Raw genomic sequence first — 27,389 nt, forward strand, 5'->3', positions numbered from 1 at the left:
TTTCAGAGAAGTGGGGGTCCCAGGGAATAGCATTGGCCAATTATTTTCATACAGTTTGCTTTTTTGGACAACACTAATGTCAAAAATCTGTATTGTTATACTTGTTCAGATGTTGCCAGAATGTGAATATATCATCCCTTCAAAACAAAACAAAAACAGACCAAAAACAAACAACAACAACAACAAAACACAACGAATTTCTGTCATAGTGGGAAGCATCTTTGGCTGTTTGAATTCTTTCCCCCTAGATAAACAGATTAGATAGCCAGACATGGATTTTTAAAGTTATTACTTAACAAATCATGAAAGTGAAATGGATCCTAGAGAGATGGATTCCTGGAAGTCTTTTGAAGGATACTTTGGGGTAGGGGGAGTGTTTTTCAGAAATATTATTAGAGTGCAGTTTTGCAAGCCCTTACATGCATGTTTAGCTTAAAACATTTCAGTAAATACAATTAAGTGGGTAGGACTACTTACAGGGCCAGAATTAGACATAAGGTTGTTTCAGTCCACAGGGCTGCGGATTGGGTGGTTGTTGCCAGGACTGTGTAATTTTTCCTTGTCATCTCTTTGATATGTAAGATACTTGTTGTACCCACTTCATTCTAATCTGTCTTCTCATCTTAGAGCAACATGGAGCCATTTCAGCTGAGGCTAACAAACGAAGTCTATTTCCTAATAAAAATATGCTCTGTTTAAGTGGATTCCTGACATCTAAGAGCTAATGTTTGAATGTGTGTTCTGTTAGCATGTAGTGCTGTGAGCTTAGTCATTACTGCTTTGAAGCCAAACAGTTTGCTTTATGTGAAGTTTAGTAATGCATTCAGTAATACATTCGATTCATTTCTGTGGAATTCTGTCCCTTCTTTCTCAGGTATTTCATTGTGTTGTTGGATTGAGTATTGTATACTTTATGGAGGAATAATTGGAGGAAGAGGAAAGGGCAGATGTCCTGGCTCAGATGTCCCAGCTCCAGATGATTTTATTTTTGTCAGACTCCAGATGTTTTTTTCTGTTACTAGAATATCCAGGTGAAACTTAGAGCATAACTGGAATATTTGCAACTGTGCCACTGTGATGAAAATCACAGAATTAAAATTACTGATTTATCACATCTTTAAATATGATCAGGTTGATAGAACCTTTTTATTATTTTTCTAAAAGAGAGTGTCTGAAAAACATTGAATGCTTTCCATGGTGCTGTCACCATTTCTTTGAGATCATTGGTTGGAGTCTATGATGTTTTTTATTGCATATATGTGTGTGTGTGTGTGTCTGTAATTGGAAGACAGTGTTTCTTTACTGAGTTTTGGACAGGGATTTGTTTCATGTGCCTTACTCGAGTAGTTAAAGAATGTGTTACACTTCATTTCTGCTATGATTATCTAAGTGTTTATTTTCTGAGTTTTCAATCATTTTGACAAACATGAATATGTGACACTGGAAATAATAAGTATTTTTCAATATTTTTAGTGAGGAAATATATATACTACCTGTCTTTTGTTTCCTTCTTCTACACTTTTCTAGTGTTTCAGTAAGTTTAATCAGATGATATTGGCTGACAGATGTTTTCTCATGTTTATCTCATTTTGCCAAGCGTTTAGTGACATTTACTTTGATTTTGTATGCACCTTGCTCATCTTGGTACAAGCTGCACTACCTTTACTAGGCTAGTCTTTGAAAAGCAGTTTCGACCCAAACTGTCAAAAAACAACCAGCTATCATATTTTTCTCCTCTTTTTCTCCAAATGCACACACACAGATCATCTAAAAAACCCAAATATATATCCAAAGTTTGAGATTAATTGTATCTCCTAAGCACTACTTTTGGTAGTGATTGTAGTAACTGCTAACCTATTTACTGTTTGTAAGAGAAACTTTCTGCCACAAACTTCCAATGTCATTGAAAGAACACACTTCACTGTCATGAAATTTATTTAAAAAATGAGTTCGATGTAAGTGAAGAAATCTGTCTCAGACCTGCGGCACCGGCCACCCTCAGCGCTGCAAGCTCTCTTTGTGTTTACAGTTTGGGGAATTGCATTCGCTTTTCCTTAAGTTGTTATGCCATTTTCCTCAGCTGTGATATTTGAATACTTGTAGGAAAAATGTAGCATCTGACTAGGAAAGAGGCAGCTTATGCTGGAAAAGATGGTGAGCTGTTCTGTGGTCCTTCATTCTGTGGAATTTCATTGCCTAATTCTGGAGCAGTCTCTCAAAATCTAAGGCTTCCAAACAGCGATGAGAAAACTCATCTCTGTTTTACAGATCTTCTTTGCTCAAGAGGAATGTAATTATACACCACAGTCTTCAGGTGACAGATTTCACTGGTGTGGTGACACTGTAAGGGCCAGTTGATGTGTGTTCCTCAAGGAATGCTGAGATGGATTTGCAAAGTCTAAATCTACTACAGGAGCCAAAGGCGAATGTTTTGAGACTGCTGGTCTGGCAGTGGAGTAACACTGCAGTGTTTGGTACAGCAGGACGAGGCTCCAGAAATCTTCATGTCCATAAAATTGTATGGCAGCACTCCAGCAAGATCTAAGATAGTTGAATAAGTAAGGCTTATCTGCAATATGGGATAGAAAGTTGAGGAGGAAAAACATTCAGATTTTTGCAGGGTGCGTTGTTTTTTTTTAAGGGTAGGGAGGGAAGAGATTTTCAAGTTGACAGTGCGGATACATGAAACTCAGGATAAACATTCTTTCAAACTACTTGATATAAATCCAAACAACACTTTTATGAGCGAGGTCATGACCATTGTCTTAAATAGAATGAGAAAGGAAAATTACTTGAAGAGGTGAAGTGATGTTACTGTTTCTCTGTAGAGGACAGTAGTTTGCGATTAATCTTTTCCCAAAATATGTCCTTACTGATACAGCTCTGTGTGTTTACAGCTGAAGGGGACCCTTGTGCAGTATGTCAATGTGATTTTCGTAAAAATGGTCTTCCACCTTTTCACAGTCTCTAAATCTGTGGCTCTATTTCCTAAGTAAAAGAAAGTACTATTTGCATGTGTGAAGAGTTTTTTATATAGTTACATAAATATTCACTGTTTTGACACGATGACTTTCTTTTTATGTTTGGCAGGAAGTGAAAAATGAACTTACTGTATTACTCTGAAATATATAGGGAGTGTTTTGTTCTTCAGACATTTATCTGTCCATTTGGATGTGAACCATAACTTAGTGAAACAGAAAACATCTTCTGTGGATAAACTAATTGCTATTGATAGTATGCTTAGCATATTTTTCTTACATAATTATGGAAGTATTTTCTATTCTTTAGACTGATTAGTATGCCGAGAAACAGTTCTAAAGATTCAATACAGCTTTTTTTCAAATTATGTTTTATTGGTAGAATAAAAAAGCAAGCTTTTTTTTTTTACAGCTTTTTGTTGTTTAGCTTGTGGTTTTTCCCCTCTCTGTTTTTCAGGTTTGAATGAAATGCCATTTTCTCAGGAGTAATTCCCCATGCATGGGATTGATCTGCCTTGGTTGCTATGTTCTTTTTGCTGCCTTTTTACTGATTATTTTACCTCTCTGACCCTGCAGTGAGCAGGCTTAAGGAGCTAAATGGCCAAAAATGAAAACAGCAGAAGACCCGTCCAGTTTAGCTCCCTAAACTGGCTTGCTCAGGGTGAGAAAGATGTAACTGCTGAGGCAAAGGAGGGGTGGAGATTTTTGTTTAGGGGATAGGTAGACTGGTTTAGACTGTCCTGGAACTTCATCCTCAGACCTTGAATAGATCACTTTTGTATGCAAACATAGGCTGCCTGACTGGTTAATCTGCAGCTCTGAAAATTACTGTGGGTTGCTGTAATTTATTTACTCATTGTTAGGTGCCTGTAACACAGCTTTGGAAGCAAATGTTAGTGTTAACCTGCTTTCGAAGTTTGTTTTGAGAGGAGTTGGGTGGCGTAAGTTCTTGAGACATCATCCTGACTGCTGTGGTTATCACCAATAGCAAAGGCTTGAGCTCCCAATTTCTCTGTGGTTTTTATTCAACTGCTTCTTAATAGAGTCAACAATGCAATGACTGTCTTTTGCAGTCTGGGGCAAATGAAAAGAAACAAGCTTTAAAAGGTTCTTTCACACTTGTCCTTGATACAGCATGTGTATTTAAATGCTATATAATGGTAATTATTTTATGTAAAAATTACCAGTACTGGTCACTCTTAATGAAAAGTACAAGCTGTTCAGTAATTCCATCTCAAATCCCTTCCCATAGAGCTATTTTTGATGGCTTTTCTTCAGTGAATTGAAACAGCAATTACCAACATGTCTTACAGTTTCAACATTTCAACACTTGTTATTTGTGGAAGTCCTTCAGGCTTTGTTAGCAAAAGATGTAGCAAATAACTACTTCATCATGTATTCCAATGGTCATTCACTACAACTAGGCTTTCTCTCATTTCACCTTTAAGACAATTCTGTTTAAATGTTTTTGACTCTAATATGTTTAGGCATGAGTTTCAGACTTATTAACTTTATTTTTTTAAGTGTAATTAGAAAATACTTTTATACATTCTGTATAGTTAGTGTTTGCAATACCTGTGACAATTTGGTTTGTGTAAGCTAGATATTTTGAGATGTTGAGACGTGGAAGTAGGTGATGTAGGAGGCATAGAGTGCACAGAGTTTATAAATCTAGTAGGTGCATTATTGTTCCTGTCATGGAAGGAATGTGTTAATGTTCTCATTTACATAACCTTTTAAATGAAGGGCTTAGTTGTCTGAAAGTTATCTTGTTAAATAGATGATATGACATCACAGAGCTCAAACTAAAAGATTGGACAGATTTATGTGTTAAACTATAAGCTGCATTCCAAGAAATTACATAAAATAAATACTATGAATGTAAAGTTCCAACTTTGTACGGCCACCCAGGTGCTCTGTTGATGAAACTCCAGTGGTTTATGCAGTGCTGTGTGTTCCTCCTTGGGGCATGGGGCCAGGCTAGACCCTCTTCTGCTCCCCAGTCAAGTTTTTGAAGTCCTATTAAATAATATTTCTATCAAACATTTGATAATTTACTGACAGCATTTTTCAGTTGTCTACTTCTGTCAAATTCCACTATGCAGTCATGCTCACTCAAAAACTCTCTTTGCAGCATGTGGAAGTTAAATGTTTATAACAGAGTTATAACCTAAATTGTGCAGTAAATGTAATACTTTCACAGAAAATGCTGACATAGTATTGTTTCATACACAGATCTACAGAACTTCTTTCTAAATGGTTATTGATAGTAGTTATTTGGAATTTCTCTGCTTTGGTGAAGTTGGTGGAGTGCCATTGTTTAGCCATGAGGTAGAACTGGAGTATTGTTTTTTGCCATTGAGTAGACTGAAAACCAACAAACCTTCAGAGAGCAATGTAAAGAAGGCACTAAGGTCAGAGAAAAACTCCTGGTGTCCTCCCAAGGCCTGTCAGTGCATCTAGAGGAAAAATGATCAGCTGAACGGTTGTAATCTAAAGAGAAGGATTCTGAAAAGTATTATTTAAAAGCTTGACTTCACTGGAAAAGAAGTCTACAATATTGAAAAGTTTGTGATGTTTTCAATCTGAAAGCTTGAAAAAGTTTTTTACTGTGTGAGCTGATGAGAAGAACAGCAAGCATTGTTGCAGATCTCTTCACATGTAATGAAGAAAAAGATATTAATTGTATCAAAAATGACATGGCAACCTGGACTGTGTAGATAAGATGAGTTTAAAGAGCTGAAGATGTACTGGCTAAGTGAGACATTGCAACTCTGAAGAAGAGCTACAACTGAGGTCAAACATCTCGTATTGAGGACAGTTAATGACAAATCATGAAAATAATGTAAGATCAGTTTTGAGAAAATGAAATTTTTTTCTGAGAATCCAGCTGATATGGAGCTATAGCAAGGAAAGAAAACCAAAGAAGAAAAGGTCAGGAGATAAGAGGAACACAGGGGCATGACTTTGTTAAAAATCTACTTCTGACATTGTAATACTGGCTCAGTTAAAGCACCACTTTTTAAAAAGCCTTAAAATTAAAATAAGACAGTTCTGCTGACTTCAGTAGAAACAAAATGGATCTTGGCTGAAGTGCTCTATCACAGCACAAAGAAGTAAGAAGCTTTTAGCTTTCCTCCTTAATTCTGTAGCATATAGAGTTGGTGCAGCTTGGTTTGCAAGTGGAAGTTGTGAAGCCCTTACCTCATTTTCCTGCCTGCTGTGCAGAATGGCTTACGTCTGCATTTATGGGGACAGTACTTCATGTTCCTCTGAGCTGCCCAAAAAATCACAGCATAAATTTCCACTGGTCTCGGGTCTTCTGTCATGCTTTAAAATGTGCATTCAGTCCATTTCTGTACAGGGAAGGACCTAGATCTTTTAGTGAAACGTGACCTGTCAGCGGGAAGGTTGTGCAGCTGGAAGGCAGCTGTGTCATTGGGCTTTTGGAGGGGTTGGTGGAGGTCTCTGAATGCATCCTCCTTTTTGACTTGGTGAGAAAATTTAAAAGGAGAGAGTTGGTTTACTAAGATCATGACCGGTTGGAAGAATGTGCATAATTACAGCATGCCATAGTTATGCAGTCAGTCAGAAAGAGAGTTTTCATAGAGCATCATGATTTACTTTGTCACAGCTACACTGAGTGTTGCTGTAGTGTTTTCTATTGTAAATGTCATTGTTTGGATAAATTACAAGTCGTAATGTTGTTAAAAATTCATGCTTTTCACAGATACATTCACATGGTAGTTCACGCAAATGGTTCTGTGTTATGTACCACCTTAAATTTGAGGCTGATCAGGAAATTAAATAACTTCCCATCTAATCATGTACTCACTAGAGGATAGTATTTGAGCAGCTGTTCCTAGGGTGGGCAGGTGCCCTATTCTGCTTTCATTCAGCTACTTCCTGTGGTGAGTGGAAGATCTTTAAAATGAAGTAAAGTATGATGATAATTTCTTAAACATTTTAGAAGATGAAAATGTCATATTGTAAATTTTGCACATACAGTCTTTATTGAGATAACTGAGGGGGTTGAAATCAATATATAGCAAAGCATGGTCGCAAATTTATAGGTGGATTCGAAACTTGGGAACTTTTGGAAATGTCAGCTCAGAATGATTTCTACGTACTTATTGCTAATTTTCCCATAGTAGATTTTTTCCTAGTACTTTTTTAAATACAGAAAATCTAAAATTGTGCTTGTAAGAGGTTTCATATTTAAAATATTTCTGCTTGACAAAGGGAGTGAGTTAATATTTTAATTAGCATTCTTGTTAATTGAATATCACAACTGTAAATGTAAAATTGATCTGCAAAACAGTACATCCTAGCAAATAACCCTGATTTCTGGTAAACTACATTTTGGTAAAGAAGGGTAATGTTTGTACAGCTAGAATGGAATTCCATGTCTGAGATAAGGATAAGGCTGTTGCTCTGAGGGCAGCATTGGCTTTCATATGGAGCTGAAGAACAGTCTCCTAGTTTTGAAAATATCTGTGCTGCTGTCTTGAGGATGTGGATTTTTTCTTCCCTTTTATAATTTTGAGTCAAAGAGAAGTTGCCATACTGTAGCAGGGAAGAGCCAGCAAATACTGGTAGGGAAGCAGCTCTGAAGGCGAGTTGGCATGGGGGGGCAATTCTGGTTCTTATTTGTGAATGTGTAAAGGGACTTAAAGCCCCTGCTCCTGACCACAGCTGTAGGTGTGGAGGACAGGAGCAGAGTGGCTGTGTCCTGCCCTGCCACCATTGCTGCTCTGCTCTCTGCAATGCACCAAGGGCTGCACGCCCAGGCTGTGCGGGCAGGGTGCCTGGTAAAGGGATGATAAGGCAGCGTTTGTGTTAAACTGATCCTCTTTCCCAACAAAGCATGTTAGTTTCTTAGCTGAGTGTTGTGTTTGCAGAATGGATGAGAGCTGTGAGATTGGTATAGAGTGAAAATTCCTAAGCAGGAGGAGAAGGGAACTGCATCACAAATCTGGTGTCTGCATTTCCAGTTGCAATGGGCAGTGCGAGTGAGTGTTGTTGAGATCCTCCACCTTTTGGTTTGCAGGGAGTTACTCCTGAGTAAGGCTGAGCTGGACTCTGGGCATGGTCTGCACTGCTAGTATTGCTCAGAAACATCCATAGCCCTGAAATACAGCTCCATAGTATTCATGAGGCTCAGCCACTGCTTTGGGTATCTGCACAGGGAAGACTTCATTGGCTTGATTTGGAATATCTTTCTCTGGGAACTCACGGCACTTGTGATTCTGAAATCAGGGCTGTCCTCTTGGCAGAAGACTGTACTCTTTGAGTTGAGGTTTTTTCTTTCACCTGTACCCATTTTTGTTGTTGTTTGACCTGTACCCTATTCAGCCTGTGCTGTCTGCCTGAAAGGCTTCCCATTTGTCTGTGCTGGACATTGGAGGTTCTGGCATCCCCCACTCTTGCTTTGTAAGCCTACTGGATTGCTTTTCATGGAATCATTAAGACTGGAAAAGACCCTTAAGATCATCAAATCCAACCACTACCCTAACATTAAAAAAATAATAACAATAAACTTCCATTTTCAGATTACTTCCCCCCACATTATTTGCATGGATGCAATGTGGGGAATTCTGGAAACAATTTACAAATAATAAATCATATTCTGTGTTGATGTACATGTACTAGTGAATGACCTGAAAGTCATCTATTCTGCTGGCTCAACAAGAGACTTCAAGGCACATGGTTCTTTCACTTGTTGATATTGGGAAGGACTCAGATATGAGGTTGTCAAATGTGATTTAATTTTGATGCTTTATGGACGTTTTTTTTACATATGCATGTAGGAGTACCTGCAAGAAAACCCAATATGGTCCTTTTACTAAAGAAATTTATGAACAAATAATGTAAAAGTCTAGAAGTAGTTCTAGAATTTTGACACTAGTTCTAGAATTCTAACACTAGTTTGTGTTAGTAGGATTTTAGAATTTTACAGGAAAGATAATTTTTGAAATAATTTGCTTCAATTTCTCCAACATTATCAATCAATGACGTCGTTAGGGAGTTAAATTTCCATTTAATTAATTTGCTTTCTCTTTAAAATAATTTAATACCTAATTTATCATATATTTTAATTGTAATGGGAATTAAAGTCAGTGCAGAAACATTGGTTTATAATTGGAATTAAACCATTCAGATTGAAAAAGCCCTTCTTTCTTTTGCCAAGTCTAAGTGATAATATTTAAAATTGCTTTCAAAATGTATTTGGAATGATCTTTGACATTTTCCTCTGTAATCCTTTTCTATCGTTTCATCTTCTTAACTATTGACTGCCTTTCTTGTCTGCATTATGTCTGCTAAAACTCTGGCCTGTTTTTTCTGGTCATTTTAATACTAACTTGGGTTTTCAGTATCATGATTTACTGTAGAAACCTGTCTGTGGATTTCCATTCTTCCAAATCCTTTGCATGAGCAAATGTGATCTTGTTTTCATGCCAAACTTTCATCAATATTTGGTGATTAATAGTAGGCCTTAAATATGTTCTAATTCAACGACCACAGTATCTCCTAGCCCATGTAACACTTCTTGCCTATCCTTTGTAGAAGAAGTTTTATGTTGCTGCTATTAGACAAATACAGTCATATGTACTTTTCAAAGAGGTTTCCATGACAAGTTTGTTATTCAGATGTGTTGAAGAAACAGTGGGACAAACAGAATAGCAGGGATTAGCTGCACGTTAATGAATTTTCACAAATAGCTGTTGTGGTAGTAACTGTAATTCAGTGACATGGGTCATTTGAACACCTAGTGAAGTTAGGTATATGCTTTCGAAGAACTGAAATTATATTTTCAGATCAATGAGTCAGCATAAAGGATTACTGCTTCTAGGAGTTCTATTTTGGTATGTAACTAAAGTATTTCCACTGAGACTGATGGCATTCTGAGTGAAGAGATGGGTTAAATATAGAGTTGCATAGTGTGTAGTATAGGGTGATATCAAAATTTAGAAATAAGTATTAGAAGTTAAGCTGCATGGTGGGTCACTGCACCTCTAAGTGATGAAAATGAAAATGGGATCTTCTTATCTCTCAGCTGTGTACCTCCAGCTTCTTGATTTGTGTACAGGAAGTTAGGAACCAGGAACTCTCTTGAATAGTGAAAGACAATAAAGGTTGATATCGACTTCAAAATGTGGTGGGTTTGGATGAGATTTTTTTCTTGAGAGCTTGGAGATTCGTATGTCCGTCTGAAAATCACATTATTAATGGATAAAAGGACAAGTGTGCATCCATAGAACAAAACCTTTGATTTTACTTCTACATAATGAACATACATTTTACTTTACATAATGAACAGAAGAGTGAGTTTACAATAGCTCAGGAATAACCTCTTTACTGTGAAAAAGGAATATTTGCTCAAATTTCAGCATTTTACAATAGTGCTTGTGTTAGTAGAGATAAGTCTTTTTTAATTGTATTTGAAAACAATAATTTCCTAGGCTGGTGAAATTGTGCAAATAACACTGAATTCATAATTCAGATACTGAGAATTGAGATGTCTGGGAAAAAAGACACTAGAGTTTTCTTAAAGATAAATCTTATATTTAAAGTATGGCTAAAGATAAACCTTATATTTAAAGTATAGCTATAACTTGAAATTATTTTCACTCTTAGCAGTAAAAGTCTTAGGAACTTCATTATGATTTTAACTCTATTCTAAGAGGACTAGAGTTTCCTTTGCCAATTTGATGTGATTCCTTTTCACTAATGCAAACAAAAAGATTTTGTATACATAAGCACACCCAATTGTTTGATTTGCACCTACAGCTGGAACATTAGGGAGGAATGTTCTGGGAGCTCGTTATGCAAATGCCAGACCAAGTGTCCCACTTTATTTCAGAGTTACCATCCGGAGTATTACCACAACAAATGGTCTTTTTTAACGAGAATGAGGTTTAACCAGCTGTAAAATTGATAATCAGTCATGGTATTTCAGAAACTGCAGTGTGAGTGGCTTTTGCATTGTCTGTGCAGTAATAAAAGTCAAGTTCCTAGAACATTGAATGTACCTGAAAGTAGTTTTTAAGCTACCCAAGAGACATTTTAGATACTGAATTCTGTTGTTGGTTTGTTTGTTTGTTTTTTTTTCACTGAGCAAGAAGTGAAATTGCATCCAGGAAAGAGTGCACAAAGGGGGATTGCACAGCCACCCATTGCATGCTGGATTATCATGTTCGAAGGGGAAGTGAAATAAGGTTGGGCAGTCAACCTTTGTTCTATTTTATCCTCGAAGTTTTTGATATTTTTTTTCCTTCTAATATGTCTGTAAGTGTAGGCAGTTGTACTGCCACTCCCAAATGTAAAAGTTGGCTTAAAATAGATGCAGCATGACTTTACAACATTACTAAATGGTAAATAGGTTTTTTGTTATATTTCAAAGATTAGAAAAATTATTTTATTGCACAGGGCTGATACTGTTTCTGCATGCTCATAGCCTGCTTTGTAGCAGTAGCAGTTGATTTGGCTGTTGCTAGAGCTGGCATTTGAATCCAGCCTGTGTTTTCTCACATTTCACAGAATTATTTAGATTGGAAAAGACTTCCAAGATCGTCAGAGTCCAGCCTTTGACCAGTCACCACTTCATCAACAAATTACTCTTCCAGCCCCAAATTTCAAGGCTCCTCTTGCAGGTTGGGAGGACGAGGCAACATACAATGTTCTGCTGGCTTCAGGATGGTTTATCTTATTCTCTGTTGTTGAAGCTCTTCTCTTTTTCCGTATATACTGCTGAGTTTGGCATGATGTTCTCTTTTGTCCAGAGCATGTAATACTCAGGCTGAAAGAAACTTGTCTTACTTCCATGTAATTATTTACATGGAGTTAAATAATTAAAGCAGCTTGTGTGAACATGAATAGACAGTTTCCCAAAGTAATAACATGAAAGTGGATCACTAGATGGAATTAGGAGTTTTTCTAGCCTAACTGTGCTGTTCCCAGCACTAGTCAATGGCTCAGAAGTGACTGGGACAGAGTGCAGAAAGACTCTACCTGTTCAATTCCACTCTCCCAGCTTGGGGAAATGGGGCAACTCAGGGAATCTCTGAGGCAGATGTGGTGGTTTTCTGTCTTACAGCCCTTGACAGCTTTATCTCCCTTGAATCAAATAGCCTTCAGCCAGTGTAAACTCCTTGGCAGCAGAAACATCCCATGGCAGTAAGTTCTATGATGTCAATAAACTCTTCCCTTCTGTTTTGAGTGTCTTGCATGCTGGCTTCATTTGCCTTCCATCTTCCTATTAATGGGGATCCAGCTAGCCAGGAAGTCTGAGTCACCACATACGTAGGAGACCAGGTTCCAGCTGAATGCCTGTGATACTGTCTGATGTTGTCTCTGCTGATTTCAATTTGTGCTTATCCATCAGGCATCTCTTATCTTAGATTTGACTGCAATACAAAACAAAACAGTCATGATCTTCCACAGACAGGCTCCGGATCATAATCAATGACACTGTGATAATACAATTCGTGATGAAATATTGTTTCACTAAATATCCTGTCAGCTCTTCTAACAGCAGTGTCTAGCCAAATAATTTTTGGTATTTCTGGAGATGTACATGGCAGCCTGTCAGTAAGTGAGCTCTGGTTGAAACTATTTCCAGAATTGAATACAAATACCCATCATAGGATAATTCAGGATGCAAGGGACCTGTGGAGGTCTTCTGGTACAAACTGCTGATGTACTTATTATCAGCTTTAATTAGATGATGTCTGAGAATGTTGTTTGGAAAATACCTAAACATGGAGATGCCATATCCTCTCTGGCCAACCTGTTCCAACATTTGACAATGGTGGAGAAAATGTTTCCATATTGCCAGTTTTAGTTTTGTATATGGCAGAATTCCATGTGTCTGTTCCCTCTTGTCATACTCCTCTGCCACAGAACCTGTGACCAGCTTTTTGTTCACCAGGACCCTCGGACTCTTTTCCTTAAAACCCTTGTCTAGCCAGCAAGTGCTATCCTCTCCCGGTGTGTGGTGGTATCCATCCCACACATGGGAGTCTGTGTGTGTCACTGACCTGCATGAGGCCCCTCTCAGCCCATTGCCCCCAGCCTTTCTGGGTCCCTCTGAACAGCAGCTCTGCCCTCCAGTGTATCAGCCACTGCCCCGGCTGTGTTATCCACGGGGTTGCTGAAGGGACACTGTGTCCTGGCTTTTGGGCTGTTAGTAAAAACAAACAGTATTGGTCCCAGTATGGCCCATTATTAGTCCCTGGGGAAGGCCAGTGGTCACCAGGTGCCAAGCTGGACTTGATTCTGCTGATCACGATGATACTGTGAGCCTGATGGTCCAGCCAGGTTTCCTCCCAAGTGATTGTTTGTGTACCCAAGTGGCCCATACAATTACTGCAGGAATCTGTGTTGAACACCTTGCTGAAGTCTAGATGAACGACACTGCTCACTCCTTGGGCACCAAAGCAGTCATCTTGTTAAAGAAGAGAAGTTCATTATGTACAATTTACTTCTGATCAATTTATTCACTTATCTTATTCTCCATTTAATTGATAATGGTGTTCAGGGGCCTGAACTTAATTGAAATTTTGGCCTGGTTTTTTGCAGGTCCTTCTTGTTGAACACGGGCAGAAAACTTGTCCTTTTCCACTTAACAGGAGACTCCCCCAGTTGTTGTGACCTCTCAGAGGAGGTAGAGAGCAGCCTGGTAAAGGTTTTAACTGGCTCTTTCATGCCCCTCAGATGGATCCCAGGAGGATGCCTGAGGGAACAACAGCAAAAAAGGCATGAAGTGCCCATCTTCTGTCCCCAGGTCTCCTGCTCTACCAAGACTGTGTGCCCCCATTGACTTTCTTTAGTTGCTGATTTATTCGTGGAAGCTTTTGTTCTTGTCCTTCACACACTTTCAGTGTAAGAGACTGCATGTATATGTGTGTATTCTGGTTTTCAAGGGACAGAAATAATAAATGCTTCCCAGTTTAAGAGAAACAGGTTTAATCACAGACATTATGTGTCATGCTCCAAGTCATGCTCTTTTATGCATGGCACAGGATTTTTTACACTATCTGAAGTGACATAATATAGTTATTTTATTATGGTCATACATGACATTTGAATATCTCACAGACACTGATAAGGTGATGTTTTTCTTGACTGAGGCAAAACTGAGGTGCTGTGTACAAACACGTGTCTATTGCTTATATTTGTCTCTTCAAGCTGCAATAGTTTGGATTTTTTTCATGAGTGTCTTAATATTATGTAATGTTTATTTTTAAACACAGTTCCTTCTGCTATAACTTGCAATTGGCATTAAAAGCTTCTGCAAACTGATTCATAAGGCAGAGGATATAACAACACCCACTGAGTGGAATTTATGGTTAGATAAACAGATCAGAAATCAAGAGCTGTTATTTTCCTGAGTTTGTGGTCAACTGTGATAGAAATTTAAAATTTTGTGATGAATTCACATACTAGCAGCTTCTAAAGCAAGGTTCTGCAGTTCCTTCATGTCTTTTAAGCTTTACATAAAGTGCCTAAAGAAATAAAAGTTCTTCCATGACTTTTTATGACAATAATTTATTGATGAAGTAGTTGAAAAACTCCTTCAGAAGAAAATTTTCTCTTCTGTGACCTTTTGTATCACCTCCTCTTCAATGAAAGAAACCCAAAGATCTTAATAAAGGCTACTCACAGCTTTGAGGAGCAGCTGTGGTAATGGTCCTAACTAATCCTGTGGGAGAAATAGCTAATTAATATAGATTTGTGCCCAGAACAAACTTCTCACTCAGAAACTTGGAAAATAAGTAGTTATAGCAGCAGATTGCAATAGGCATTCACTTCACCAGATTTGCAGAAGTAGGTCTTTCAAAAGCTGCAGATTGCAGGTTCCTGTCAGCACTTCTTTTCTACTGCTTTACTTCATACTTTTTTACAGTAAAGAAATTCCTTATTCAAGGACTGTCTTTAACTTTGCAAGAACAAAAGTTCTTGATACAAAACCTGATTTTAATGTTGCTGACCTGCCATATGCCCAGGTCAAAAGTAATTGTAACATCACAGAATAACTCAGCTTTGAAGACCTCTGGAGGTCATCTAGGTTCAACCCCTGCTCAGAGTGGCTGCTTAATGTCTGTCCTGAGTGGGAATCCAGTGTCTTTTATACAGAACAGCCAGTTATATGGTGGGACAGGGTGTATTTTTCTCCCTGTTTTGTGGGGGGGGAGTTTTCAAAAGGTTTTAGTTGGACTTGTCAGGAGAGACAAACTCTGTTACAGTCCTAGAGGTTAAGGCTATTGACCTCTTAAATATTCTTTTGTTATTGAAGTTGATGAGGAAAACTTCAGTTTTTGATGATACCTCATCATCATGGATTTTACAAATGATGGAACTATTACTTTAGTCAGTTCCTAGAAGAACACATGTAGAGTTCCAGCAGAGAACATCCAGAAAAATTCCTGTTCTGCTTTAAAATCTAGAATGTTCCATTAGGAATCTCAACACTGGAATTGAAATTGAAGTGTAATTTCTGTTATTTTATATATTTAAACATTTTAAATATTTTATGTATTTTAACATATTTACATGTACATTTTTCCATACTGCATCCAAATTCTGTACTCCAAAGTTACATGTGATTACCTCAGTTTTATTCTTCACTTTAACTGGAAATCTGGGCTTGTGGAATTATGGTGGAGTACAGCACTTACATTTCAAGAAATATGTGGTGCAGCTGATTAGAATATGCTGCTGACATCAAATTTGAAGTTAGGCAGGAGATAACATGATGGGCAGGTCATTATTTAGTTAGTTAAAAGTGTTTTAAAGAGGGATTTTAAACAGTTACTGGTATTTTTAGTACAGGGACATTTTATAATAATTTGTTCTGAATCAGTGACTGCAAAAAAACCAAAGTCCTTTTATAACTTCTGATTAATAATGCTTTTAAGGGAGGTGTTAGGTTTTTTCTTGGTTTTTTTTTTTTTTTTTTTTTTTCCCAAGCCATGTTGTTTGCAGCTCCAGTTACTGTAATAGAAGTCGTTACAATTTTTGTTATTTACCTTAATAAGCGTCCTTTTTAGTTATTTATAAATAACTAAATATTATTATTATTATTATTATTATTATTATTATTATTATTATTATTATTATTATTATTATTATTATTATTATTATTATTATATTGGGTACTTGCATCTTATTTATCTGTGACTGTTAAACAGATCAGTAAGAATACATAATATAATACCACCATCAGCATTATATGAAGGAATATATAGGAAATACATTTATCCAAAAACAAGTTCATGGTGGAGTTGAAGGGTGAGTGATTCTGGTGGTATAACGTGTGATGGAGAGTTGCTGACAGTAGCTTCACAGACTGAACTGTCTGAGGTTACAAAAAGACAAACAGAATAGTTTTCATGATGGAGAAGGGGGACTCTTAGTTAATATGGAACAAGGATGACCTTGTGGTCAAAACATGGTTTTAAGAATGGGCTTTACATCTGTCTCCATCCTTGAGCACAGATGAGCCTCCTGACCTTTTATCTGTGTTCCTGATGTTACCTCTTAGTCCAGCAGCTGTAGCCTTTGGAAGCCCTTTTTGGGAAAAGAACAATGAATAAAAGGCTGCGTGTTGCATTTGGATTTTCTTGAAACAGCAGGTAATTCCATTTTTTCAGGATGTCAGAGAAACAATTCCAGGTATGGTTTACTTTTTGTGCATTTGTAGCTAGTCTTTTTACAGTTCTAGTACTTGGACTGTTTTGCTTGATTGCTTGGCAAACTCCATCTGAGCTGGTGCATAAATGACCGAGGGAAAGTGACAGTCAAAATTACTGTTCTTGCTCTCTTGTTAAGGAGCAAAGATTGCTAATAAAGGCCTTGGAAGTTTACAATGAATAGGAGATTATCTCTAGTGTCATTTTAACAGGTTTGTAGTTCTGGGCTTTGGAGCACATTAATGTATGAAAGCAGTGTGAATTCTAAAATCAAAAGTAGCTAAAGAATCTGGATATGTGCAGTGACTTCAGATGAGAGCAGATTATACTGAAGTACTGAATTTTCCATGGCTACAATGATAATCAGCAACACATGCAAGACTAGTTTTATTTTATTAAAACAACAGAGAAAACAGCAACAACCAGTTTGGAGGAAAAATGTGCATTTTTGTAATGATTAAGTTTTTTGGGTTTTCTAAGTGAATAATGTTAAGCTGTATCTTCAGAACTTCTGGTTTACTCCTGCTTTCAGTCCTTTTTCTTTGGCTTGATTTATTGCCTTTGTATATTTCTTACAGTAATTTGTGGAGAGATTTTAGGTAGGCTTGGAAAGAATTATAGAGATCACCGCTAAAGGATCCACAGCTGGACCTACTGAAATAAATTATAGAGATCACCGCTAAAGGATCCACAGCTGGACCTACTGAAATAAATTATAGAGATCACCGCTAAAGGATCCACAGCTGGACCTACTGAAATAAATATTTCTCTAGCTTGTGAATCCTTTGTGAAGGTGATTTCTCAACTCCCTTGAGGAGCTGCATTATGTCAGTCTATCACTATTGCTATTTAGAACTTCTTTTCCTAATCTGCAACCTAACTTTTGTGCCTAATTCAGCTAATTTTTCATGCTGTTTTTGGGGAATGTGAAGAGTTGTCTTTCATCAGCATTGCTCATAACAGCCTTTTATGTTCTGAGAGAACTTGTCCTGTCTCCTTAGACTAATCTTTTTAAAGACTAAAGTCTCTGGTCCTGACAGCCTATTTTAGCACAAATTGCTTATCATTTCCCTGCTCTTGTCAACTTCCCTTCAGTTCTTTTACAGCGTGTTGTTTGCAGTTCTCTGTATGGGGATTCACAGAACTGGACACAACATTCTAGCTTAGGCTGTACCAATATCAGTGAATGATTTCTGATCTTTATTTACAAAAGAATCTTAGTTCTCTGTGATGTCTTATCCAATACACCTCTTGTTTATGCATCTTAGACTGGACTTCTAGTCTGCACCCCACATCAGTTTCTATGGTCTTCCTGCTTGTTCATTATTTCAGTTTTTATATTCTGTGCATTGAAGTTCTTTCAAAAGCATATGTTAGTGGAGATTTTTTCCCCCTTTTTGTACTTTGGCTTTTTCTGACTGTATTTTTTTCAGGGTTTTTTTCCTTCTTTTTGAGGTAATTTTGAATGCAGTAAAAAGCCTGTGCCCAAAACGCCAAGCTTGGTATCATTTATTTATTTATTTTATTTTTAGTTCTTAAAAGATCTGTTTCTAATTCTGTTGCTTTATTGTGACAGTGAGAATATTCTGTAGAACTGAAACAGAACAAACCCAAGGGAATTTCTTTTTGACACACTTTTCCAAGTCCTGGTGATTACCAAACTCCTAATAATTATCTTTTGGACCTTTTCTCCATGATTTCCTGTATTTTTTACTTTGCTAATATGAATGGTGAGTCTTGCCTTTTATTCCTATGTTAGATGCTTTGCTTTATTAATTACTCCCTATAATCTGCCAGAAATCTCTTATATGGCACTGTTTTATCTTTGAAAGGAACACAAAAGAACTTAAACCCCAGAACTCACATGTTAATCTTTCAGGTGTTTACAAGATGATTAATGTCTTGTTCTAACTCCCCATTGCCAAATATTCTGATCTATAGTTTGGAAAACCCTATGCCTTTTAGTGGGATTTTCATTCTTGATTTGCCCTTTTCAGTCATGCTGACCTCTTGTGTTCTCCTGAGTTTTCAGTGTAAATTGATTAAGACAGTCTCCTTAAATACTGTGAATGAATTTCCGTGGATCTTGCTGTCTTCAGCACATTACTTTATGTGTATAATGATTTTCTTTAGAATTTGTTTTCATTCTTATTCCAGAAAGCATGGAAAACTTAAACCTTCTGTGCATTCTTTGTTTTTTGTAACTCCTAATTTTTTTTTTGATTGTTCTTAAAATAAAGTATTTTCTGTTATTTTCCCATCTCTTGTAAACTGCAACTCATTATACCCCTTTTGCCTTCCAGATCATCATTATTTGCATGCTTTTACTGTTTCATAGTGGTCTTCCTTGTAATGTCCATCACAATTTTGTGATTATACTTTTCTAAGTATTTAGGAGGAAGCTGCTTTGGGGCTGTTACCATCCTCTCGTTATCATTACACTTTCACACTGTGCCTTTCCAATAGCAGGGGAAAATGCTGAAAACCATTAAAATATGCACATAAGATGCGGCACATAAGATGCAGCACATGAGAGGATGTCTTGAGTATTGCTTGTATGATGAAGAAAAATTTGCCTGTATTCAATAGCAGACAACATTAAAACCATTTCAGTATTTGTTTACCTTCATGTACAGAAATCAGACTGTAAGCCTGTTGTTAAGTATTTACATACTCATTTGTGGATAGTAGCTGCTTTTAGGTTTCTAAACTGTACATATTTAATACTGTCAAAAAAGATCTGTTAATTAATGTAAAACTGTTAAAGAACTAGAATAACAAGACCTCCCAGCAGTAAATGTTGGCTGCACTATCATGGCCCAGATAAATCCTTCATATTCTGATTACTAGTGCTGAAATAAGAGAAAAGTGAATTGCAACACATCCTAGAGATCAGTGAGCAGGACAGGCTTGGGAAAAGGCTGTATTTGCCTTGCATATGACCTTTCAGTTGTTTTTCTTATTGTCTGCTGCTACTGAGCTGTTCACCTTGCATACAAATGTAGCTTCTGTGTTATGGAAAGAAGAAATTGCTCAGGAAAGACCAGAATTATTTAAGGGTTCCACTGGCATATGAAAGAACATAGTGGAGGTTTAGTCCTGGGGAAGAGTCATTACATGCTCACTTCTGTGTTAGTAGATTTGGGAAGTTCTGCCTTTCAAAGCATTTAGGCCCAATTAGAAAAATGTAATGTGACGTTACAAGACATTTCTCTCCTTACTTTTTACTGCAGCATATTATACTAAATCTTACTTGACGATCAAGAGGAGGAAAGGAATATTGTTTTGGTTTTTCTACAAATAATGGTTTAATGAAATTTTCATAGGATCTCACGGGTGTAGGTTGGAAGGGAACCTTGAAAGATAATCTATTCCAGTCCCTTGTCTGTGGGCAAGGACATCTTTCAATAGATCAGGCTTTTTATGTTTTCCAGTGATTGTAGGATTATGAATTGTTTTCTGAAGTAGCTGATAACCTTTTCTGTTCAATCATCCACTGTTTGGTCTGGTGGGGCTTTTTGTTTGGTTGGTTTTTTTCACATCATGAAAATGAGAAATAAATCAGAATAGCTAAAGCTGCTTTTGACAGCCAGTGGAGTTTACACACACATATCAATGTTAGACAGGTTCAGACAGTTACTTTAACATCAGAAACTCTCATCAGTACAGAATGGTTTAATTTGGTGAGGGCTTCTGTAGGATTGCCTGGAATTAATATTTAAGCGTATTATTGAGAAGCTACTAGTATTTTGCCCTGTTACTGACCCTTCTGTCAGAGAAGAATATAAACTTTTCTTGCCTGTTTTTCCTTTGGTTCATTCAGATTGGTAAGCAGTGCAAACTGCTGGGAAAGCCAAGCTCCATGTTGTCCACAAAGGGTGACAGAGTGTCATGTCAGAGTGACTGTGAGCTCTGCTCCTCTGGCCTCCTACCCTCCGTAGTAGGAGGCTGTTGCAAAATCTATCAAGTTTGGTCTTTCCTCTTGGAAACCATTTCAGCATGTGTGCCATCAGCAAAAGGCTTTTGATGGGGGCCTGTCTTTGCCAGGGATGCGTTTGCTTGGAAGCTGCTATTTTTGGCCTGTTAGCTCTGAGTCTTTTGCTATAGCAGAAAGCGGAAGGGAACAGTGAATTCCCTCTAATAGCGTATTTCCTGCTTGAAGTGACTTATCTGGGAGGCATAGACAGAAGAGACGTCATTTCCTGGATTACTTCTCTTCAATCCCAACTGTCTGTTTTACTGCATAATTTTTTGATCCACCTTCTTAATTGTAGCGATTTTTTCTAATAAGTGGTATAAATTAGGTCTTTCAATGAAAATGTAAAGCTCTAAGGAAACAACTTTTGGCAAAATGCTAATGTGCAAGACAGGTTTTTCATAAATTACATGTTGATGTGAACTTGAAATCTCTTACATTAAGATTTTGTTTAAAAGCTTAAAATCTTGTCTTTGAAAGAGTGTGATAATAAGATTTGTTCACAGGGCTAAAACAAATTTGACAACTTTCTGTTCCTTGTGATGATGATACTGATCACCTCTCTTTGACACCAGCTGTATCTGGCTGTGTTCTGGAGTTAGGACACTTCCAAAGAGCTAAAATAGTCAGTTTTGCTGTTCTCAGATTTCTTTTCATTAATAACTACTTGTGAAAATTTTTACCTGAAAAGGAGGCAAAAAGAGCTAATTAAAAACTAGCTGCAAATGTGGTTCTCAGTTTATATAGACCACTAAAATACCATGGAATCAGAATGACAAGGGGAAAAAGTGACATCTGAAATTGTAATATACAGTTCAGCTTAAATTGGAACTTATGATTGATTTGGACCTTGTAATCCAACTTGACTAAAATTTTTGTTGGTTATAATTACTCTTTCCCCTGATGTTTTGCATGAGATAGAAGTTGAGTACACTGTATATGGATTTCTTGATCAACCTCTAAAATTTCTTCACATCAAAAGCATTAAGACATCAGGTGACCTCATCTTTCTTCCCCTTCAGAATAGGAGGAACAAAATGCCTTGCTGATTTTTGTAAGCACAGACTGCTTTTGCATCTTCCTTAAAATGTCTACCCAGTTGTTAGTGATCATGAGAGTATTTTCCCAGTAGCAGTAAAAGAAGAATGTTGGAGCTTGTTGTAGACTGCCATCTAATTGGAATTGATACTTCACTGAGCTAGGTGAAATCCGAAAAGGTGGCTCAGCTGTTCCCATCAGGGCATTCAGCATGGTCCTTCTCTACATGTCACAGGGTGAGGTTCCCTATTTCTGCAGACACACTGTGCTGCTGAATAAGATACCCTTTTTTGAAGGTGGTGTTTGCCAAATCAAGAGCAGTATAGATTCTATCAAGCTATTTTGCTGGAAGTCATCTCAAATTAGTACTTTCTGTTGGATTTGTCCAGATTATTGGGCATTACCTGGGCAATTCATGTAGTGACTAATCCATAATCATATAACAGCTTTGTTACTTTGGTTTTATTGTATCTTCTGTAGAAGTGTCATATAAATTAGGACTAGGTAGTAAGTCTTCTCTTGCTCTGAAAGATGAGTATGATGTCCTGGTACATCACTCCTTTCTCCTTAATGTGTTTTGTGGCAACTGTTATGGTCAAGGCTGAAATAATTCCTATATTTACTGTTATTAAAGCAACTACTGTGCCTTCTTGACCGACTTTGTTTGCTTATTTACACTGTCTTATGCTTCTTTCTAGCAGGAAGTTTTAAAACTTGATGTGTAAGACTATCAGTTAAGGTTACATAGAGTCAAGAGTAAAATTGCACCTTTTTTCTGCAGTGGAAATATTATAGATGTTACAAAGTGTTTGAGGTTGGCAAGGACCTCTTGATATTGTCTAGTCCAACACCCTGGTCACTGCAGGGTCAACCAAAGTAGGTTGCCCAGGACCATGTCCTGTCAGATTTTGAATTTCTCCTCTGGTGGAGACTCCACAGCCTCTGTGGGTAATTTGCTCCAGTTCTTGACCACTCTCACAGGAAAAAAGTGTGGTGTTCAAATAGTGTGGTTTACCTTATTTCCATTGTTTCTTGTCCTGTCAATGAGCAGTGCCTTTTCTTCAGTCCTTCCCATGAAGTACTTACAGACACTGATAAGCTCCCCTGCCCTGAGTCTTCTCCTCTCAGGCTGCAGAGTCACAGCTCTTTTAGCCTCTTCTCCTTGGAGAAATGTGTTGGTGCCTTAATCTTACTAGCCCTTTGCTGGACTCACTCCAGTAGATCCCTGCCTTTGATGGTTTGGGAGACCAGGAGTGAGCACTGCACTCCAGGTGGGACCCCATCAGTGCAGAGTAGAGAGGAACCTGTTCTTCACCAGGACCCTCAGGTGCTTCTTTGCGAAGCTGCTCTCCTGCTTGTCAGGCCACAGCCTACACCTGGAACCTGGGGTTTTTCTTCTCCAGCAGCAGGACTTGGCTTTTCCCCTTGCTGACCTTTGTAAAAACCTTCTCTGTCCAGAGAAGTGCTAGGGCAGGGGTGCACTGCTGATGACTGGCTCTGACTGGACTTTGTGCCACTGATGAATCTTCTGGGCCGAGTCTTTCAACCAGCTGTTAGTCATTTGTCTAACCCATACTCCATTAGCAGGTCTGTGACACTTTCCAAGACATGTTCATTTGTCAGGAGATAAATAAGTAAATAAATAAACAAGTAGATTCTCTTCATTTTGAAAATGGTCTTAACCATTAATGTGTTTTGTGGTGTAAACTGATATTGCCCCAGATGAGGTGGTCTTGTTTTTGTGTGAGCTTATTTAGGACAAAGTGGCATTCAAAATGTATTTAATACTCTTAGGCTTTGCCTTTGAATCTCTCCATATATGTTATTAAAATGAATATAATGATTTTAGTAATATTTACCATAAATTATACCTTCCTAGATATATTAATAAAAATTATAAAATCAGCAGGTTGTTAGCTATAGCCTCAGTTATTAAGAAGACTGGAAAGCTATCTAGTTCTGTTGGCTGCCTATTAATAAACATGATGTGGTCTCTGACTTAAATCTCTATAATGCCCTGTCAAGGCTCAAAAACCTGAAAAAGCAGTCTCAGGATTTTGTTCTTAGGGCAATGAAGAAAGCTGCCAGTTCAGGCTGAACACTGGAGCTGCTGACAATGATTGGTGTCTCAGACTCCTCTTAGTATCTGAAAATAACTTTTAGTTTTATTTGTCCCTGTGTAACTGGAAAGGTGTCTGTGTTTGAAGAGTAATTTTCTAAAAGTTTTTCCAGGTTGCAAAAAGGTGGATTTGACTAGTCTTGTAACAGGCATTTAAAATACTATTTTTAGTTTCGTTTTGGTGATCTCATCCCTTGCCATTTTAAGAGTCTCAGTTGTTTTCTGCTGAGGCATTGATAATGGGTAGCAGAACGGCATGTAGAGTTCTGGCTCCTCTCCTGTTGAGTCACTTAGAAAAGGTATTCTAGTCTTGTGAGCCTGAATTACATGGTGAATTGTCTTCTTAAATTTAGGTAACCTCTTGCTTCCAAGAAAAATGCGTGGTTGGTTTTTGAATGTCCAAAATGAGAAGGTGGAGAGCTTTGATCGAAGCTATAATATGGATATACAAAGCATAAAGTCTTTGCAGGAAAAATGTAACAGAAGTAAGAAAAATGGATTGACTGAACTCAGTGTCTTAAATCAGTGCTTAATGAGTAAGATTACTTACTGATTAAGATTAAAACTACTACTCCAGTTTAAGTCCCAGTGCTACCAATCAGTGGTAATATAGCTGCACTGTTTATAGAACTTGGAGCCAGTCAGTGTGTGTTGGCTCCTCTGCTGGTTTATAAACATACTTGAGAGCTTGTTTGATTTGCCTACTAGGAATGTAATGCATGCTTGAATAATATATAATCAGTCTCAGTACAGCAATTTTAGGAAAGTTGTTAATTAAGATTTTAGAACTCACATAACTTTTTTTTTTTTCCAGGATGGCTTGAATTCTTTGGTCCTTGATCTGGATTATCCAGCGCTGAGGAAGAACAAGAACATTGATAATTTTTTAAATAGATGTAAGTTGCAAGTGGCCCTTAAACAATGACATTGTTGTGATCTCAATCATGAGAAGCTGAGTGGTCAGAAATGCATTGCCCATGGTTATTCTACTAATTTTTATAACTCCGAGTTTCAGAAAGCTTTGGAAGACCATTTATTACTGAGAGAAATTTTATTTTAGGGAGTTTGTTATATTGTGAAAATATGTTGGAAAATACCAGATTTTTATTTTCCTAAATACAGTTGGAAAAATCCTTTTATGTTATTTTCTTACCTTACATATGCATGGCTATATAACTTGCTAAGTATATCCTAGTTATTATTCTTCAGGAATTCATTACACTGAATGTCAATATTGTTTATATAGTCATATTTAATAGAGAAGCCTTCCATGTATCTTCTGTGTACCTTAAATTGTTGTACCTTAAAATCTATTGGGTAATTTTTGAATCTTTGCATAAATGTTTGTGATTCTCCCCAAATTAATTGTAGACAGGATCTTGGAATTCATTAAGCATATGATTTTACATCAGAGTAGCTGTGTTTTGTGGTTTTGAAGTGTTTTCTATTCATGTATATATGTACAATCTTTTTTCTTGTAAAAATAGCAGATTATTTGTTTTAAAATGTAATTTGCAGTGAGTAAGCCTTCTTGGAATAACTGTGCTTTGTAGTGAGCTTATTTTGAGATATACATTTTAAAAAAAACCCAAACTTTTCTATTGGATAGGTTGAGGTTGGGTTACTGCAGATGCAGTCTTATCAGCAACTCCTTTTAAATTCCTTACTGGTAAGAGCTGTATGTGTCTGCCCTCTGTTGCCCTGGGACTCCTTGGAATATCCACTCACACTCCTCACTTAAATAGTGGCTGGTGTAGTAATTTGTGGTGAGTTCTTTGGAATTCAGTGCTTCTCCATGAGGTTTAGCAGAGCCCCGTAGATGGACACACAGCTTTTACAGTTGCCAGTGTAGTCTCATTCGGAGAAATCACTTAAATGCAGTAAATAAGAAAGAGCAGATTAGGACATAGAGGCATACCTTGGGATTGTTTTCAGTTTGAGTTCAAAGGAATTCAAGCAGATATTTATGAAAGAAAGGCTCTGTAACAGCATTTTAAGTATCTTCGTTATTTGCAACTGAGTATTATTTGTGTAAAGTGAGGGGAAAGCTCTGTGAAAATTACATAAATAACATTTATCACCAACTTCTATGAGATGGTCATATTTGCTTTTACATTACTAGTTTTGCAGTAGAACAAAATTAGAAGCCTCACTCTGATCAGAAGACCAGTGTCATTTGACTAATAGAAATAGTAACTATGGGAAAACAATTTAACCTCAGGAACAGACTGGGGTTTTGTTTGTTATTTGATTGGTTGGTTTTTGTTTGTTTCCTTGTTTGTTTTTTGCCCCTGAACATTCTGGTTGTCTGTCTCCCTTTTTTTGAAGGCTGTTGCTCCTTCTCCTCCTCTAGGTTCTCTCTCATTGTTATAGTAAATATTTTTAAATATCTTATGTGACCTAGAGGCTACCAGTAATGTCAGAAACACGAAAATACACTTTTGTTCACAATTCTATTACTGCCTTTTTGTTGTTAAATCAGTTGACAGTATACAGTTGAAATAGCCAGATACTAGTTAAAAAAAATTTGAGATGTGTTACAAAAAAAAAATCACAGTAGTTCATAAAGAGTTTTCAAGGGTGCAGTTCATCCTTACCTGCTGAACATAAAAAAAGCATGCAACACCTGACTAATTTGGCCAACGTATCGTGTGACAGTGCAGCTTTCTTATAACTTCTCCCCTGTTTCTGTACTGACTGGGAGAGCATCAAAACAGTGCTGCATATCTTCTGTGATTTACACTTTGGTAAAAAAATAAATTGTGAAATGAGTACTATGTAAACATTCAAGGCTGGTAATATTTTGATGTTGCAAAAGAAAGAATCCATCCTGTCACAGTGATTCATTTCAAAGTCTTTTCCAACACAGGTGGTTCTATGGTTTGTTATATACCACACAGGGCAACTGAGCAGAATTAATGCAGAGAGTCAGGTGGTTCATTTTTTCTTTTTATTAAAACTAGTCAAGCAAAGGAAAAGCAAAGACCAGTTTCTGATATTCATTTCACCTCACTGATACTTGTGCTAGCACAAAATGAGCCATTCAAGTACTGGATAAAACAGGACAGCAACTGGGTTCTCATTGACATTGCCATTTTATGCACTTTAAAATTGCTAAACTCATATCTCAGGTCTTCTTGGAAACTGTTCTGAGGGTAGCAAGTTTCACTGGAAAGAGTGTGGCACGTAATTGCTGAAGCCTCTTGCCACCTTGGGAGTGGAAGAAAAGTTGTGAACTGTATTGAGAATTTCTGGAACTGTAAGTTGTTGCTTTCTTAGGGTAAGGAACAGTGAGTTCTTGTCTCTTGTGATTTTTCTCAGCATCTGAAGAACTGCTGCAAATGCCCAGCTGAGAACTGCTGTCAAAAGGTTCTGACAAACTCAGCTGAGCAGTCTGTGCTGGGGCTGGAGCCTGCATCCCTCCCTGAGGCTTCCTGAGGCAAGCAGGGAGAGGTGGCAGGGCCTCCTGTGAGTGACACTGGGCTGCACAGGGAGGCAGCTAAAGCAGAGGCACTGCCATTGTTTTCATCCTTATTACACAGGTCTGCAGAAATTGTAGAGAACACTAAATAATAATTGCACTT

The 27,389-nt window shown here is 37.4% G+C and overlaps 1 protein-coding gene across 2 annotated transcripts in view; it reads left to right on the forward strand.

The window, feature by feature from the left end:
• ROCK2 (Rho associated coiled-coil containing protein kinase 2) overlaps positions 1 to 27,389 on the forward strand; it is a 95,652-nt gene that overhangs the window by 15,946 nt on the left and 52,317 nt on the right. For both annotated transcript variants that reach the window (XM_063424764.1, XM_063424762.1), the window contains exon 2: positions 24,620 to 24,701. In XM_063424764.1, the coding sequence (XP_063280834.1) occupies positions 24,620 to 24,701 (82 nt within the window). The remainder of the gene's footprint in view (positions 1 to 24,619; positions 24,702 to 27,389) is intronic.

The sequence above is a fragment of the Prinia subflava genome, chromosome 2 (assembly GCF_021018805.1).
Source record: "Prinia subflava isolate CZ2003 ecotype Zambia chromosome 2, Cam_Psub_1.2, whole genome shotgun sequence".
Lineage (NCBI taxonomy): Eukaryota > Metazoa > Chordata > Aves > Passeriformes > Cisticolidae > Prinia > Prinia subflava.